This window comes from Magallana gigas, chromosome 6, assembly GCF_963853765.1.
Source record: "Magallana gigas chromosome 6, xbMagGiga1.1, whole genome shotgun sequence".
In the NCBI taxonomy this organism is placed as follows: Eukaryota; Metazoa; Mollusca; class Bivalvia; order Ostreida; family Ostreidae; genus Magallana; species Magallana gigas.
In genome coordinates this window covers 25,418,818-25,436,133 of record NC_088858.1, presented here as the reverse complement: position 1 = coordinate 25,436,133, position 17,316 = coordinate 25,418,818, and the positions used below count along the sequence as shown (strand labels likewise).

Genomic DNA, 17,316 nt, shown 5'->3' with positions numbered 1-17,316 from the left:
AATGACAATATATTCGAGCTTTGTTTACAAAACAAAGATTTAAGAACTCTGTACCTTGCTTATAACTTGATATTTCACTTTCAAATTTTGACATAGCATTATAAACTTCTATATTTATCAGTATAAACATTAAAAATGGAAAAATAAAATTTTGATAATTTTAATTCAAATTGTGTACAAGTCCCTTTAAATAATCAGAAAGACAAAGTGTACATAATCAATTTTGATAATTCATATTAAGAGTTCGTTGCTTGTTTGCATAATATAAATATTTATATACCTAAATTACCCTGTTCTTTAGTATTAGAGGTAGATAATAACTGTATAACTTTATAGACACTTGGTTTTCGGGAGTAGTATTTTTTAATATACTTATCTCTTAAACTACGAAGTGATGGACAAATAAGTAAAAAATGGAATTCATCTTCAATTTCATTTAGGTTGCATGATTCACATTTTCGACAATCACGTGTTAAATTATCATACCTCCCTGTTTCAATCTTTAAGTCATGTGAGGACAACCGTAAGCGTGTAATTAATTTACGATATTTTACATGAATTGGTATCTTTAGATAAACTTTTAAACAAAAATTATCAACAACATGTTAAAATAACATACATTTTGGGGTATTATGAAAAGAAAACATTCGCTATCAAAAGAATGATAGGCCTATAATTTGTTTATTTTTTTTTAGCTATTCACCTAGTGACATGGAATAAGGTGAAATTGAACGATTTCCTTTGTATATAACAATTTTTACTAGAATGGCTTCATTTTAGGGCCAACATTAACAATAGCAGTGAAAATAAGTTAGGCAAAATTAAATATATGTATGTACGCATGCTTTTGATAAAGGGCAAACACGAAATATACTCTAATAAAAATACTCTTTAAAATATATTAGACAAATGCGGACTTTATAAATGTATCATGAATCATACCATTATAACACCAGTTGAATTAAGACAACTACAACTGTATTAGCCAAAGGTTAAGAGATCAATTTTACAAAAATAGCATAACGATATTCAGAATCGACTAAAGGGGTTATATATATATAGAGAGAGAGCTTATAATACAAATTTTGAATGTGAACGCTGCGTCTTCTTGTTACCCAGTAAATTAAGAAAAATATTAGTAAAATTGACATCTACAAATCTTCACCTTCCTGATGAAATAGAAAGGCGGAGTAGTGTTGAAAGAAGTGAACGTTATTGTAATTTGTGTAATTGTAACAAAATTGGCGATAAATTTCATGTTTGGCAATAAATAACTTACGAAATCAGTTTTAGCTACAAATTACTGCTCTTCTCCTAACACTAAAAGTTAATTCATGAAATAATGTCCTCAAATAACTATACCACATTAAGAAAATGTGTTTGTTTATTACAAAAATTAATCAAATTGTTTGTTCACCCAATTTACTTTTTTGACCTCTGACAACTGTTTAGAATACTATAGGCCTATGTACATATGTTTTTTCTTTGTGTACCTCGTGTAATATTATATGGTTTTTGAGTGAAAATAAACTGAACTGAACTAGATTTTATTGGGCATTTAAATGATAAGTAAACATTCACGATAAAAAGAATTATAGTCCTATAATTCTAATTTTTTGGAGGGGGTCGATAAGATTTGCAATTGCCGAATTATCTTGCGCTAAAATTATAAAGTGCCAAATATTTAACCTATAAATATGAATTAGATTAACGAATTCTTACATTTATTTTTCTATTTTGTGGTGTGTCTCTGTCTCTCTCTCTCTCTCTCTCTCTCTCTCTCTCTCTCTCTCTCTCTCTCTTCTCCTTTATTAATTAATTATAATTAATTTTAATCCAAACTCCTTTTATATATATTAGAATTAAATATAATTTCTCAAAGTATAATGAGATTTATTCTATAATATTATGCTTTTGAAAATAAGTGAATTTGTAAGGAAAAAACGTCAGACAATCGTCGTCCTTCAACCTCTTCCTGTATTTAGTGAACCTGTATTTAGTTTTCCCACAATTCATTTCGTTGAAAAGTCGGAAAATGATGTCATCTTCGTAAAAACACTATTATTTACATGGATTCAGGTAAAAATATTAATATTGTGGAAATATGGAGAAGCATAATTAGTTAGAGCACAAATATTCCTTTCTTGAGCTGCAAATCCAAGGTAACCCCGTATGTCTTGATTGTGACGTCACAGATGTAAATACGACAGACTATTGAGGTCCTACAGGCAGTACAAAAGCATACTGAAAGAAAATTCGCAGTTCTGCTTTAGAATAAAGGTTTTAATCGAAAATGGATAGTGACGATGGGTTTATGGACTACGAAGAGCAATCAGGAGACGAAGAAATCAGTGAGGAAGATGATGACTTCGTAGAAATGGGCCTCGAAGCTGAACCAAGTACAACACAGGACAAACGAGATGCAGAAGATTTTCCTTATGAAGTACTGCCAGCCGATCAAATTGTGCAATTCATGGTGGATTGTATAAAAGAAGTCAATGCCGTAGTTCAGGTGAATGCCCATTTAAGTCCTTCCCCCAAAATAGAATCCAAGATAAACAATTTATAACAAAAACAGCTAATAACATTTTGGTATGCACATATTTTGATGCATAATCATTCGTTGTGGTTAATGTTTACACCATGTTGATGAAATTTTTTCTCTGCAGATTCCTTCAACAGTTACAAGAATTTTACTTAATCATTTTAAATGGGACAAAGAGAAGTTAATGGAGCGCTATTACGATGGTGATCAGGATCGTTTGTTTACTGAGGCTCATGTCATTAGCCCACACAGGAGACTAGATTTGGGAGCTCGGCCAAAGGTTTGCCATCGCTGTTTTCAATGCATATTAAAAAAAAAATCTTATTTAAGTTTGAATTATGACTTATCAAGCATATATAAGTTCAATTTTGATTCATTTGTAAACTTTGGATGATTTGAGCTGATATCTATGGAGTCTAGATAAAACAGAACTCTCCCCGAGTCATGAGGACTCTATCATCATGAGAATACATAAACAATTAGAATACATGTACTTGCCTTTCTGAACAATACAAATGATTATATTTCACTTCTTGCTTGCCAAAGAATGGTATTCTTTTTTTTTTTTTTTTTTTTTTTTTTTTTTTTTTTTTTTTTTTTTTTTTTGATGAAGTGTTTATTAGTAAGCCAACTGCTTCTACATACATCACGTACATACATCAGAAGTTTTCAAGGACACAAAGTATGTTTAAGAAAGCAACGAAAACAATTACATCAATAATGCATATATAATGAACGTTTACTAAGAGAGCAAAAAAAATACATATTGAGCACCTTTTTTATTGAGAGAGAGAGAGAGAGAGAGAGAGAGAGAGAGAGAGAGAGAGAGAGCACTTAGAGTGAGTTAATCACAGGGGTCCAAATTTCCCAGTCTGTATTGAACTTATCCATTTCACTTCTTTCTTTTGCACAGAATTGGAATACTTTATATAACTGTTTTAAATCATTCATAAGGGCATTTACTGTTAATTGGTTTTTCTGGCATCTACTTCTGTATATGTATTTTTTTATCAATATGAGTACAATATTGAACGCTTTTGACTTCACATCATCTAAGACACCAAAAATAAAAGTTTTATTATCAAGGACTATTCTAATTCCTTTAGAGTTGCAAACTCTAACAAATTCTGCTAATAAATGTTGTACCCTTGGACATTCCCATAATAAGTGATATATTGTTTCCTCAGCATCTTCACAAAAGGTACATAGATTAGTATCCACTTTACCAATTTTATACATAAAACTGTTTGTAGTTAATATATAATGGTTTATTCTGTACTGCAACCATTGAAATTTAGAGTCTGAGGTAATAATAAAAGGTAAATGAAATATTGAAATCCATTGTTTTTCTGTAAAAACAAAATGTCTACTCCATTTTTCTTTTCCCACTGGTGTTACATTTGTCTGATTTAATATATCATACATTGGCTTTGAACCTTTTTTTGTTAATACAAAGGTTTTAATATTAAATGGTATAAAAGGTTTGAAAACTTCATTTCTAATGAAGTTGTATTTCCTTAGATCTGAAAGTACAGCTTGTCTTACTCCCATATATGTTAAATAATTCATTTGAATATTAAATTTTCTTTTCAACATTTCAAAATCTAAAAAGTTTTCATTTTCATCAAACAAGTCAATTACACATCTAACTCCTTTAGCATACCATGATTTATAAAAAAAAGACTGATTTCCTATCTTAAATTTATTATTGTTCCACAATGGCTGGCAACAATAATCCTGCCATGATTTTACATTTAAGTTATCTTGGATTTCTTTAAAAGCTATGGTAACTTCCTTCCAAAAATCATTTTTTAACGATTCTTGCATTTGCATAATATAATCTGAACCTGTATTTAATAGCTTTTCTAAATTAATAGAATTCTCCAGCAGTGTTTTCCATTTTGAATTATTATCTTTAATTAATCTCCTAATCCAAGTAGACTTTAATCCTTTAATATAGGAATTTATATCAACCATCCTTAACCCACCATGTTCATACTTCTGAGTACATACTTGTCTTTTAATTTTATCACATTTTGAATTCCAAATAAAATTGAATAGAATATTGTTTAATTCTTTTAATGTTTTACTCTGAGGGTTTGGTAAGGCTATAAATAAGTGGTTTAATTGTGAAATTAAAAGAGACTTAACCAGTGTTATCCTTCCAATTGGAGTCAAGTGTCGTTTGCTCCATTGTTCGATTACAGATTTTATCCTAACAAGTTTCTTGTCATAATTAAGTTTTACAATTTTATCTAAATCTACATCATAATATATGCCCAAAAGTTTGAATTGAGTTGTCCATTGAAAATTCATTTCTGAACAGATTTTTTCTTCAGAATATTTTTTACTTCCTATCCACACAATCTGAGTTTTTTCTTGGTTTATTTTAAGACCAGATAATTTATAATAGTCATCTATTTCTTTCATGGTTGCCCTTAATGATTTCTCTGTTCCATCAAGGATTATTGATGTATCATCTGCATATTGTGATATTAAATATTGGGTGTTATTAATTTTGATTCCTGTAATATCTTCATTATTTTTAATTTTAATTGACAATATTTCCGCACATAATAAAAAAATGTAAGGCGATATTGGATCACCTTGTCTGCAGCCTCGTCCAAGTTTAAAAAAGTTTGATAAAATGCCTGCCTGGGACACACAGGACATAACATTACATTGAAAAGTTTTAATCCAGTTACAGATAAATGGGCCAAAATTAAAATAATTGAGTGTATTTTGTATAAATTCCCAAGCAACAGAATCAAATGCTTTCTCAAAATCAATCATAACTAATACCCCTGGAATATAATTATTTTCTGTATAGTTCATCAGATCATAAATCAATCTAATATTTTCCCCTATATATCTTCCAGAGATGAAGCCAGTTTGGTCATTACTGATAATTTTATTTAGAACAGTTTTTATCCTGCTTGCTATACAACCTGACCCAATTTTGTATATAACATTGAGCAATGAGATAGGTCTCCAGTTACCAAGGGAGAATTTACTCTTTCCCTCCTTGGGTATACAAATTATAATTCCTTGTTTCTGAGTAGATGATAATTCTCCTACTTTATATCCATAATTTAAAGATCTAACAACAAAGGAGCCTAATTTATTCCAAAACATTTTTAAAAATTCAACTGTGAACCCATCACTGCCTGGACTTTTATTGTTTGACATACTATTTAAAACCGAAGAAGCTTCCTTATATGTTATATATCCTTCAATTGATTTTCTTTCATTGTCAGATAATTTAGGGACAGAATAATCTTTTAGAATGTCACTTAGTGAAATATCTGTACTTTCTGTTATCATCAAATTATTTGCATACAAGTTTTTATAAAAATTTTCCAATTTCCAATGGTATTCTTATTGGTCTCATAGTTCAGTGGTTACAATGCAAAATGCATCATTAAAGAAATAACGCACTTTTTGCAACCTTATTTCTTATTCCCCTCTTTTGTATTGATTTATCTAAGTTGTTCTTATATTATGATCATACTGGAAATAGTTCAGTAGTTGGTTTAAGGGTAATACAATTCACTCATGGGCCAAATGCATGCATACACTTGCCATTTCTGTGCTGAATACAAAGTCAATACAGTGTAATAGGAAAGATTCTATAAGTTACTCTGTTGTATCATATTAGTAATAACTGATATTACAAAGATAAGGTATTTGAAAAAAAAAATTGATCATCTTTTCAGAAAATGACCAGATCTGCCACGGCAGCAGCTAGTTCAGAGACAATGTGTGAAATTTGCTGTGTGCCAGTCCCTGGAGCAGTTAGTATTTTATTGAATCATTTTGATCAAAGATTCCAATGAAATTATATTTCAGTATGTCTGAATTTCTATATACCAGAATGGAAATCTAAATTGGTGAAATCTTGAGAGTTACTGGTATAATGAAGAAAAAAATTCCTGCATAGCTGAATCTCACAAAGAGTTGAAAAAATTCTTGGACTCAATTGATGTTGTGCCTCATATCATAATTTTTCAAATAATTTCTTTAAAAACCATATTAAGTTTTAACTTTTAAAGCATGCACCTATTGCATACATCATAATTTAAGAGATCTTGATAAAATATATTGCATACTATAGTAGGAGTGTTCTAGCTTTATCGTGCTCTGGCCATGGTTAACTTTTCTTACAACACAGGATATGACCGGCTTGGAATGTGGACACAAGTTCTGTGCCCCCTGTTGGACTGATTACCTTACTTCCAAAATCGTGAACGAGGGCATGGGACAAACCATTTCATGTGCTGCCTATGGTTGTGATATACTTGTTGATGATGCCACAGTCATGTAAGTCGTTGAGTCAGACCTGTTACCATCAAAACTTTGTTTTAGTTTATGATACATGATTCGCTCTTGATCTAGATCTTTTGGGTCATTTATCATTAATCATTAGTTTATGAGTTTTGAATGTTGGAGTGTTTTTTAAACAGTCATGTGTGTCCTTGAGATGTTCATGATTGCATGTTGTCAAAATGAGTATTTACTATGAAGATTTGAGGGTTGTTGTCCAATCAAGTCAGAACTCCTAATGCTTATTGGAATTTGAAACAACAATACATTTTTCTTTCAAGTTGATATTTTTTAAGTTGTAGATATTTTTGAACAATATATCTTATTGCACTTTATAAGTGCTAAAATGTGATATTTACAAGATCGTTGAAGTATTTAAATTAAGTGAATAGTGAGTTGATTGAATTTAGTTTCAAATCAAATGAGAAATCGGCATGATTTTTTATTAATTGACTTTAGCATGAAGTAATCCAACATTTTATGTTGAAATTAATCTGAAAAATTTAATTTTCAGTGCATACTTGCAGCAGGTGTCACGTACATGATACCGGTATAGAGTGCACACATCAGAACAGAAACGTCTGTTTTGTTTTAAATGTATCTATAATTAAAAAACAATGTTCTTTTGTTTTTGTGTAGGAGCCTAGTAACAGACAAAAAAGTAAAATTAAAGTACCAGCAATTAATTACAAACAGTTTTGTCGAGGTAAGTCAATGAACAGCTATTAATTCATCGCTAGACAATTTCTGAGATAAATTACTTTTTAATCGGCAATGGATGAACTCGGGGCAAATAATTGGTTTAGTTCAAAACATGAACTGCTCTTTTATTTTGTTGCTTAATCAAATTACTAGTTTTTAAAGATACTTGTTTCTCTGTTTTGTTTATGACCTATGTGTTCTAAACTTAAAAATGTCCCATGGAGAAATTGAATCTTGTGTTAGTCCCACCTAGAGTAATACTGTAGACAAATGCCCTGTAGAAACAACATGGAGATAACAGGATTACAATACCGATGCATGTATAGACATGTTGTATTCAGACAATTGATCTATGCTGTATTCAGTTAGTTGTGATGGGTTGTTGTTTTTTCAGTGTAATAGGCTGCTGAGGTGGTGTCCTGCCCCCGACTGCGGTCACGCAGTCAAAGTACAGTACTTTGATACAAAACCAGTAACCTGTAAATGTGGTCACACCTTCTGGTAAGACATCAGACTTTTGTCATTTTTAGTTACAGGTAAAGCAGATGCAATCTATTTTCAGCATATATTATACCAGTATTTTGAGGGCTTTAAAATCTTTGGAAGTAATTTCTATGACAAATTCATTTGTTTATAATTCTCAAAGAAATACTTTGGGATACCAATACTTATAGCTGTTTTAAATGTTAAAGGCCCCGCATGAACTTATATGATATTATTAATCAGAATATGATTTTAATCCATGTGCAACATTATTGTATTGAGATTGCAAATTAAAATCTTTTTTGAAGGAACCCTTTTTCTGTATTTAATTTTCCTTGTAGCCTTCATGTTATTTTCAATTTGTAACTTGATTGAGGGCTGTTATTTAGTAACCAGAGCAAACAAGATGTGATGAAAGCTGTATTATTTTTCATGTGCATTTTGATAGTCACAGGAAATATTGTAGCATTTAGTTTTGCTTCTTCCTAGTTTTGCTTGCGGAGAAAACTGGCATGATCCCGTGCAGTGTAAATGGTTAAGAAAGTGGATAAAGAAATGCGATGATGATAGTGAAACCTCAAACTGGATTGCTGCCAATACAAAAGTAAGTCCCATGGAGTTTTACCAGTTCACAGCTCTTTGCATCTTCACTAGCCAAGGGTCCAATTCATTTATTCTTATATGCTTCTCCTTTGCTGATTTAACCTAATATATGACTGCCATATAGCGGTTCTGCTTATTAAACATTCATAAAAAAAACCTGCAGTCTTGTTTATAATTGTGACAGAAAGAATGGTAAAGCATAAAACAGCAAACATACATGTATTTCCCCTGCTCATCACATAAGGTGCAAGAAGTAATCAATAATTCATGTTACATCAATATCAAGAACACCAAAAAATACCTAAGAAAATGCTTGTTTTTGTTGCTTTTTTTCCGCAAACATGCCACATAAAATAAACTGTATAAAAGGACCAATTTGATTGAATGCCCTGATAAGTCAAAACATGTAACCAGAATGTTGAGGTTTTACAAATCTAGGCCAAATCTGCCAAAGGGGAAATGACAATAATCAAATCAGACCATTGGCTAGCAAAAGTAAGCTTTCTGATACTGATTATTCAAAATCCACCTTAAATGGGTATAGTCCACTAATGCATTTTCCATAGGCGGTAATGTTAACGTTAGGGTTCATAGCTTTGGCCCTAATTTTCGTTCAGCAAAGAGGGACCTCTTGAATGAAAGCTCATCAAATTGTCTCTTTCCTGTTAAAATTTGTGGTGTGAAGTCAGATTCGTTTTCTGTTAAAATGCGTCTGTATTGAAAAACTCTGAAAATGAAAGTAAAAGTAGGGAATTTCACAGTTTTGGAAAGGGTATACATCGAACAATTTCAATTCTTTTCTTCAAATGATAATTCAGTTTTGACTCTTGCTTTTAAAATTGCAAATCCTCTTTTCTGACATGTGTCAAGCATTTGATTTAAAATGTCCCAATAAATGTATATACACTCTGCAAGTATAGGATCTATTTTGCTTAAAGGCACAACTTTGTTGTCCTACCGATTCTAAAAATAGTTAGAGAGGGATATACCCATATCAACATTACCCTAGCTATGGGACACTCACACATACAACATACATGTACTGGTAGTATTTTCAAAAATTTATTTTCATTCCTAGGTAAAGGAATTAGAAAAACTTAAGATGATTTCTTTCAAACATTAATTTTGTAATGTGAATAAATATTGATTTTTCTTCATTGAGCATGGACTCAGAATTGGATTGATTTTCATAATATTATGCATTTTAAATGGGAAATAAAGGAACATGTAATATACTTTTATATTGTCAGAATAGCCTGTAATGTCCATGTTGTAGAACATAAAAAAATGCTGTATACAGGGTTATTTAGCTGCCCATGTAATTTTTGCACTTCTGCACTTGCAACACAGTGTCGCCCCAACTTGAGTTTTCCCAGATACAGTTGTGTTTAAAGAGATTGGAATTCCCCAAGTTTAAAATTTACCCGCTGACAACAAGGCCAAAAGATAGAAAATAAAACGAGCGAATATTTCTCTGTATACAGTAGTATCTGTTCACATATTGTTACTACTCGTACAGAGCTCACTGATAAACCTCAGAATATTGCAACTACTGTTTGAATGTGTTAGATTAAGTGATTTATTTTTTTTGTCAAAGTATAACAATGAAAATGATTTTTTTTAATGTATAGGAATGTCCCAAATGCCATGTCACAATTGAGAAGGATGGAGGCTGTAACCATATGGTATGCAAAAACCAAAACTGCAAGGCTGACTTCTGTTGGGTGTGCCTGGGACCCTGGGAGCCTCATGGGTCCTCATGGTAAAGATAATTTAATGTTTGATGTATTCACTAGGTGGAATAATCCCTCTACTGTTGTTTTTTGTCTCAGTGGGTTTGATGGTGTAGTGGAGAAGATATATTCTTAATTTTTTTGGAGATTTTTTTATTTTTAATCCTTAATACAAAGTGGTGTGGAATTTCATCTTTTTTCTAAGTTTGAGTCTTGAATTTTTTATTTTGATATCTGTACATTCAAAGTCTGATTATATAATGATAAACTTTATCTATGTTCTGGAATATTCACTGAACGTGCTTACTATGTGTGTACAGTGCATGTGATGAAATTTTATGAACAGGTAAATGAAAGTGCAGCAATTACCAAGTAAATTTGTGCCACAGATATATTTGAATATTCTTAGGAAATATAATCCCACACCACAATTGTATCCAGTGCATCTTGTCAATCATTTGTTGGCGGTTTTCTTTTTTGATTTAGGTAACTAATATTGATTTAAAAAATTTTTTTTGACAGGTACAATTGTAACAGATATGATGAGGATGAGGCTAAAAAGGCTAGAGACAACCAAGAGGTGATTAGAAAGTCATAAAAAAACCCTAATTTCATTACAAATCATATTATGAAATATGAACATTTTTCAGGATTACAGTTTTTCTGATAATAATTGTAAAGAAAACATATTTTTTATGTGTAATTAAATTATAGATTGAAATGACTCAGAGCTTTAAGGGTGAATTCATCATAATTATATTTAACTATAGTTTGGAATAGTTTCTGAAATTTCTGAAAGTTTATTATGTAGTGTATGAGCAAAAATTATTCCTAAGTCCTGGATTACAAATGCAAAAAAGTTGTTTTCTAATATTTCCATTCAAAGACATGGATGTGTCTGTGTAGTACCTTCAAACTTTTTGAAAAGACAAAAGTTGTGATTTGTTATTCAAATTGCCATTTTTTACAGAAATCTCGATCAGCACTTCAACGATATTTATTCTACTGCAACAGATACATGAATCATATGCAGAGTCTGAAGTTTGAAAACAAAGTAAGTAGCTTTCTTTTTGTGAGGGATTCATAATTTGTTGAATTTTGGATAAATTTTCTTTTATATGAAATTAGAAAATTTAAACTTTAACATTAAATGTATTCAAGAGGTTACAAGATAAAAAAAATGCAATTGATCACAAGAATTGTTTGTACAAATCATAAATCAAAATTACCATTCGCTGGAGAATTTAATTCTAGCTACTTAACAGTGGTTTTAAAAGAATCTATTTGTTGAATTGCATTCATATTGTTTACAGTAAAAAAAGTGCATGTTTATGGCCTACAGTGTGTTAATAGTATATTACTGTTGTTCTCTTTCTGTAGTTGTATGCCTCAGTGAAGTTGAAGATGGAGGAGATGCAGCAGCACATGTCCTGGATCGAGGTCCAGTTCTTGAAGAAAGCAGTGGACGTCTTGTGTCTGTGTCGGCAAACTCTCATGTTTACTTACGTGTTTGCATTTTATCTTAAGAAGAATAATCAATCCATCATATTTGAGGTAAATCATGTTCATTGAGTTTACCAATGCCTAGTCTCACATGGCAATAGATTCAATTTGTCCTTACCGTTTTATGTGGTAGTTGTGCTGTAGTTATGATGGTTATTGCCTTATTTACTTTGTGCATTTTTTGATGCACAGAGATGTTTTTATAAAGAAGTACAAACTTATAATGACAAGTTTCATTATGACTTAAAAACATATTTAGAAGCAAAGACTTGTTGAGCACTAAACCACCCCCCCCCCCCCCCCCATCCCCAACCCCCAAAAGAAATGAAAACTTGGGATTGATTAAGTTATAAAGCATAGAAACTAAATACCTTTATATTTTTAAAATAAATCTCATATCTGATTATTTCTTTTTATCTCTTCTTTTTCAGTGAATTCATTTGGTTTTACCTGTATAATGAAATTTTTCAGACAATGTGATTCAATGAAATGAAATAAATTACCATTTCAGACTTTGCAAGAAATAATAAAGTAATATTCACACATATAGTATTTAGAACTATTTTCCCATGAACTTGAAGTCTTCAGTGATAGTGATAGTCAAAAGTACATAAACAACCTGTTAGGAATAACAAACTATTATATAATCAGGACACATGGTATTTAGACATAACAAGGAAGTTTGCGTAATATAAACGTACATTACAAACATCCTGGTATATAAGAGCTTGATGACATACACATTGTATTATCCGTAAGGGAATTTTGGTAACAAATTAGGTAATAACATTTTGTTTTTTTGTTTACATGTATGTCTAAAGAAATCAAAGTAACTCTACAACCATTAGAAATGAACATTGAGAAAAATAAAGCTCAGTGCAGCTACTGAAATGTAATTTAATAGTAAGAATGAGTAAAAAAAAAAATAAAGCTTAGCACAGCTACTGAAGTGTTATTTCATAAAAATGAGTAAATGAATGTGTCAGATAAAAATTAAGATTTATTCAGCCATATCAATATAAACCCTAAAATTTAGCCCAACTGACAAAACTTTAATCTGTTTATTTCAATTTAATTAGCTAATTGAATGAATTTGATGAACGGTTGATAATGTAGATGTATGTTGTGATGCTGAAGTCATAATCCATCAAAAGATTATTGTTTCTGTCTGAAGATTTAGACTTGAAAAAATACTGAATGCTTTTGATTTGATTTTGTAAAGAATTTTGTATGCAACTACATAATTTCAGGAAATAATAGTTCAAAATTTGAATCTCAATTCAAAATTTACGAAATGCCTAGTAATAGAAGAAAATATGCTGAATATCTGATATGACTTTTCAGGATAACCAGAAAGATCTTGAGAATGCCACAGAGCAGTTGTCTGAGTATTTGGAGAGAGATATCACCTGTGATATGTTAAATGACATCAAACAAAAGGTCCAAGACAAGTATAGGTGAGTGTGTGGTTGAATGCTTCGTTTAGTCAGAGAAAAATATTCAATTTTAAAAAAGGTTGTTAAAGCATTTTCTATAATATGTCATCATACATTGATGGAAATTTTTTTTTTTTAACTTTTCTAAATCATTTTGTAAAAAAGGAGTTGGTTTATATTGATCATCTAGTTTATTTCAAGTAAGGATACATTTGTTTTGCCTTTTACGCAAATTAATGATTTTATTTCCTTACCAAAAAAAAATCTAGGTAAACAAATTCATTGAACACCAAAGAGAAGATTACTCTTACTGCACTATAAACACTCGACAATGTTAATTTTTTGTGCTCTGAGAGTGACCTGTCCTTTGATGTAAAATACAATAAATCGCTACGTGCTACTTACCGATGCATTGTTCAGTGTGGACTCTGTATTATGAAAGTCTTGTAATGTTGAGATTAAGTACACATCATGTGTTGAATTTTTCTTTTGTCGACAGGTATTGTGAAAGTAGAAGAAACGTTTTATTGGACCATGTTCATGAAGGCTATGAAAAAGATCTATGGGAATATTATAACGATTATTGATATATTTAGATGAGAAAGATTGAAAATCTTCAAGAATGAAAAGAAAGAAAAAAAAGAGAATTAAAAATAAGATATAATTTTTTTCTATAATATTTGTGATATGGATCGGAGTGTTGATCCTGTAAATGTATCGAGTGTTTTTCACCAAACATGTTTTCCCCTCATGAGATTGGTTCTGTGAAAGACTTGTCCTGTTGATGTTCAAGTATACAAGATATATTGAGAACTAGAATGGTGTTTTCAGCCATTTTTTGAATGGCATGTATGTTTGTTTGTTAAAAGAGGGTAAAAAAGAATGAATATATGGTTTAAAAATGTCTGATGATTTCGTATTTCATGCACAGACTCTCATACAAAATTCAGAATGGAACTGACCTCTTTGTTGTTTGTACTCGTGAAACATCAATTTCATTCTCAATTTTTCGATTTTTTCTTTCTTTATATTTTAATATTTTTTCACCGCATAGAAAAATCCCTAGTACCTTACCATTTATGTAGAACATCGGATTGGATGTTCTTACAGATATAAACCACTAAAATCAGATTAAAAAAAAAAAAGGTTTGCAACAGTATTATTATTTTAGAATATTTTAGAATATGTAAGTTACAGGAAATGTAAATAAGAATTTGCAGTTATAAATTAATTACAATTTGGCATTAAGTTCTTACTATGCATACTAATATGTATAATAGATCTGGTTTTAAAATCTTACCTTAATATCGTTAGTTGCAGGCAATTTCTAGATATATATTGAAAAGCACTTTTCATGGGATTCTCTTTATAATATTGAAAATTTTCTGTGCATATAAGGCTACTCATTGAAAAAGATGGGAAAGAGAAGCATTAATACTAAATTTTAATAGTCATCAATATATTATTGATGTTTATTTAAAAACAAAACCTTTTTATGTATACATGTGTTTCATTTTTTGTTTGTTTGAATTTTTTTTTTAAAGTTGTATATTTATGACATGCATTATAGATTTGAAGTTCATTGTTTAATTGAGAACATTCATTCCATCAATTTAGAAAACAGAAGTTTGTGAAGAACAATACCATCTATTATTTTTGTACAGAAAGGTTCCATGCGTATGCTTTGGCTTCAATTGATGCTTTTTGTTTCATGCTCAAATGTAAAATGATTTGGAAGGAACTCCATTTTTGCCCTCTACATATCATTGAAGATGAAAGCGAAACTAACTCATATACTTGGCAGTAAACACTGCAGTCCTCCCAGTACATTGCATGTGTCTGTAAGAGTTACATGTATGCGTTAATAAAAGCTTGCGTTTTTTTAAAATTTAAAATAAAGCATCTACACAGTGATTGTATTAATCAATGAAAAAATGTTAGCTTTTTGTTACATCTGTCAGTTAAGGAAAAAAAGAAGATATGTAGGTAATTGTGATAAAATGTTTACTTATTAAAGTATTGAAATAATTTGCGTGTGATCCCTGTTCTTTTTGCTTCTGACATAATCTTTATTGAATGTGTAATTTCATCTGCTTATAAAAATTGATTTATGCTCTCATGTGAAAAATGTCTTATGATTGACAAGTGTCTCCTGAAACCTTCAATTTATATAGCAGCCTCATATGCAATGCCCACATGCATTGCACCTGAGAGTATTCCTTTTTATAAATAAATACATACTTTATTAACTGTTATTTTATTAACTTCATTATTATCATTATAGCACGGGGGACTATCTATTTATCTAATAAAATGTTTTAAGGTCAAGTTTCTGTGGCAATTCATAAGTATGCGCTCTTGTTGAAATGACATTCTAGGTTAAATTTTAAAACCACAATCTCACGGACACATAATAAGTAGTAAAGATTTGTGACCCCATGACCCCTGTAAACTGATGTCAAAATACACTGATACTTAAAAAAAGGATGTTAAGACGACTTTTCTGTAGAATTTCGTAAGCTCTTAATGCATTTTAATGCAATTAAAGCTAAATGAATTGATCTCTTTCTATGGTTGATATATTGCTAATGAAATACCGGTACTTCAAAACGTCTAGTCATTGAGGGCCCTCTATACCCTGCAAACTAGTTAAAGTTTACCTATAGGGATCTGTCATTTTCAATAAAATAAATAAATAGAAAGCATTCTACAATGTACACTATGCTTAGTAATTGTAATCCATCAAATACTTTTAAAAATAAGTAAGATAAATTAAAATGCACTCCTTTGTGCGATATAATTTCTTGAAGTTTTAAACTGTTTTATATTGGTACATATTAAAAGTTCCATAAAGTGAATGATATCAGCCTAGCATTTCTATTAGTATTTCCTAAACGTGTCATGTGAATGCGAGATATGTTTTGATAAAATTTAAAAAAAACAACCAAACAAACAAAACAAAACTGCATGAATGCAAAATACAGAAATTTACAATTTGCTGTTACCAGCACTGAGTTTGTTCGAATAAAATGCATTAAAAAAAAACCCCAAAACAACAACCACCAACTCTCCCCCCCCCCCCCCAAAAAAAAAACACGAACAAATAAATTAAATTTCGGATGAATGACATTTTAGGGTTAAAAACGAAATTAAGACGCTTTTCAACTTACAACTTTTAAGATTTAAAGAGAAAATCTGCATGATTAAAATTCTGATATACGAAAAACTGAAATACATTGTACTTTTTAATATGTTCTTTATTCTTTTATTATATCGGACTTTGAATTGATTATGCAATTAATACAAACAAAAATATTGCGGAAAAATATCTTCACAAAAATGATTACAAAATGTTTACTACGAAAGGAAGAAATAAAGCAAGATACATAATGAATGAATAATTACAAAATAGCAATATACATGTAGCATCAAAAACAATATTTTTGCTATCAGGAAAACCATTTATTAAAATATCCACAAAACAAAAACCCGAAAAGTACTTCGTAACAAAGATGACAAATAAAAAGTGAAAAACTTTTACTTTTACTTTGCCTGATAAACGCTGCATAAAAGGAAAAATATAGGCAGATAATTATGTTATTCAAGTGACGATATCAACTGCTTGGGATTTATGCGGGGAACAACTATTGGTTCAATTAAATGTGGTGATATTTACAATTTTCTTCTAAAGCATTAAAATCTTCTATAATTAACAGCATTATAAATGCAGTATATACAGTAATGCAGGATATACAGTGATAAATTATATATTTGATTTATAATATCTGAGTAATAAACATTCATTTCCCGTATTAAAACGTGACGTTCTTTTTAAAACAAGAGGCCCATGGGGCCACATCGCTCACCTGAGCAACAATGGGCGTTCAAAAGATATTGTGCCATATGGCCCTCGGTAGAATAGCAAAAAAATAAATATTGTAAAGTATTCGAATTTTACACTTATTTTTACATACACGTTATCTTTGAC

The 17,316-nt window shown here is 30.4% G+C and overlaps 1 protein-coding gene across 1 annotated transcript; it reads left to right on the top strand.

Moving 5' to 3' along the window:
* Nucleotides 1–1,997: 1,997 nt before the first annotated feature.
* Nucleotides 1,998–15,356, top strand: LOC105343410 (E3 ubiquitin-protein ligase arih1). The gene is made up of 13 exons (XM_011450788.4): nucleotides 1,998–2,512; nucleotides 2,670–2,825; nucleotides 6,262–6,339; nucleotides 6,717–6,865; nucleotides 7,508–7,574; nucleotides 7,965–8,071; nucleotides 8,543–8,657; nucleotides 10,288–10,418; nucleotides 10,912–10,969; nucleotides 11,360–11,443; nucleotides 11,770–11,943; nucleotides 13,237–13,349; nucleotides 13,828–15,356. The coding sequence occupies exons 1-13, from the start codon at nucleotides 2,294–2,296 to the stop codon at nucleotides 13,913–13,915; spliced, it is 1,539 nt and encodes a 512-aa protein (XP_011449090.1). The 5' UTR covers nucleotides 1,998–2,293; the 3' UTR covers nucleotides 13,916–15,356.
* Nucleotides 15,357–17,316: the final 1,960 nt, after the last annotated feature.

Coding starts and splice junctions, on each gene's coding strand:
- LOC105343410 (XM_011450788.4), top strand. CDS start 2,294: ATGGATAGTGACGATGGGTTTATGGACTACGAAGAGCAATCAGGAGAC. Junction 2,826..6,261: donor ATTTGGGAGCTCGGCCAAAG/GTTTGCCATCGC, acceptor TCATCTTTTCAG/AAAATGACCAGATCTGCCAC. Junction 11,944..13,236: donor ATCAATCCATCATATTTGAG/GTAAATCATGTT, acceptor ATGACTTTTCAG/GATAACCAGAAAGATCTTGA.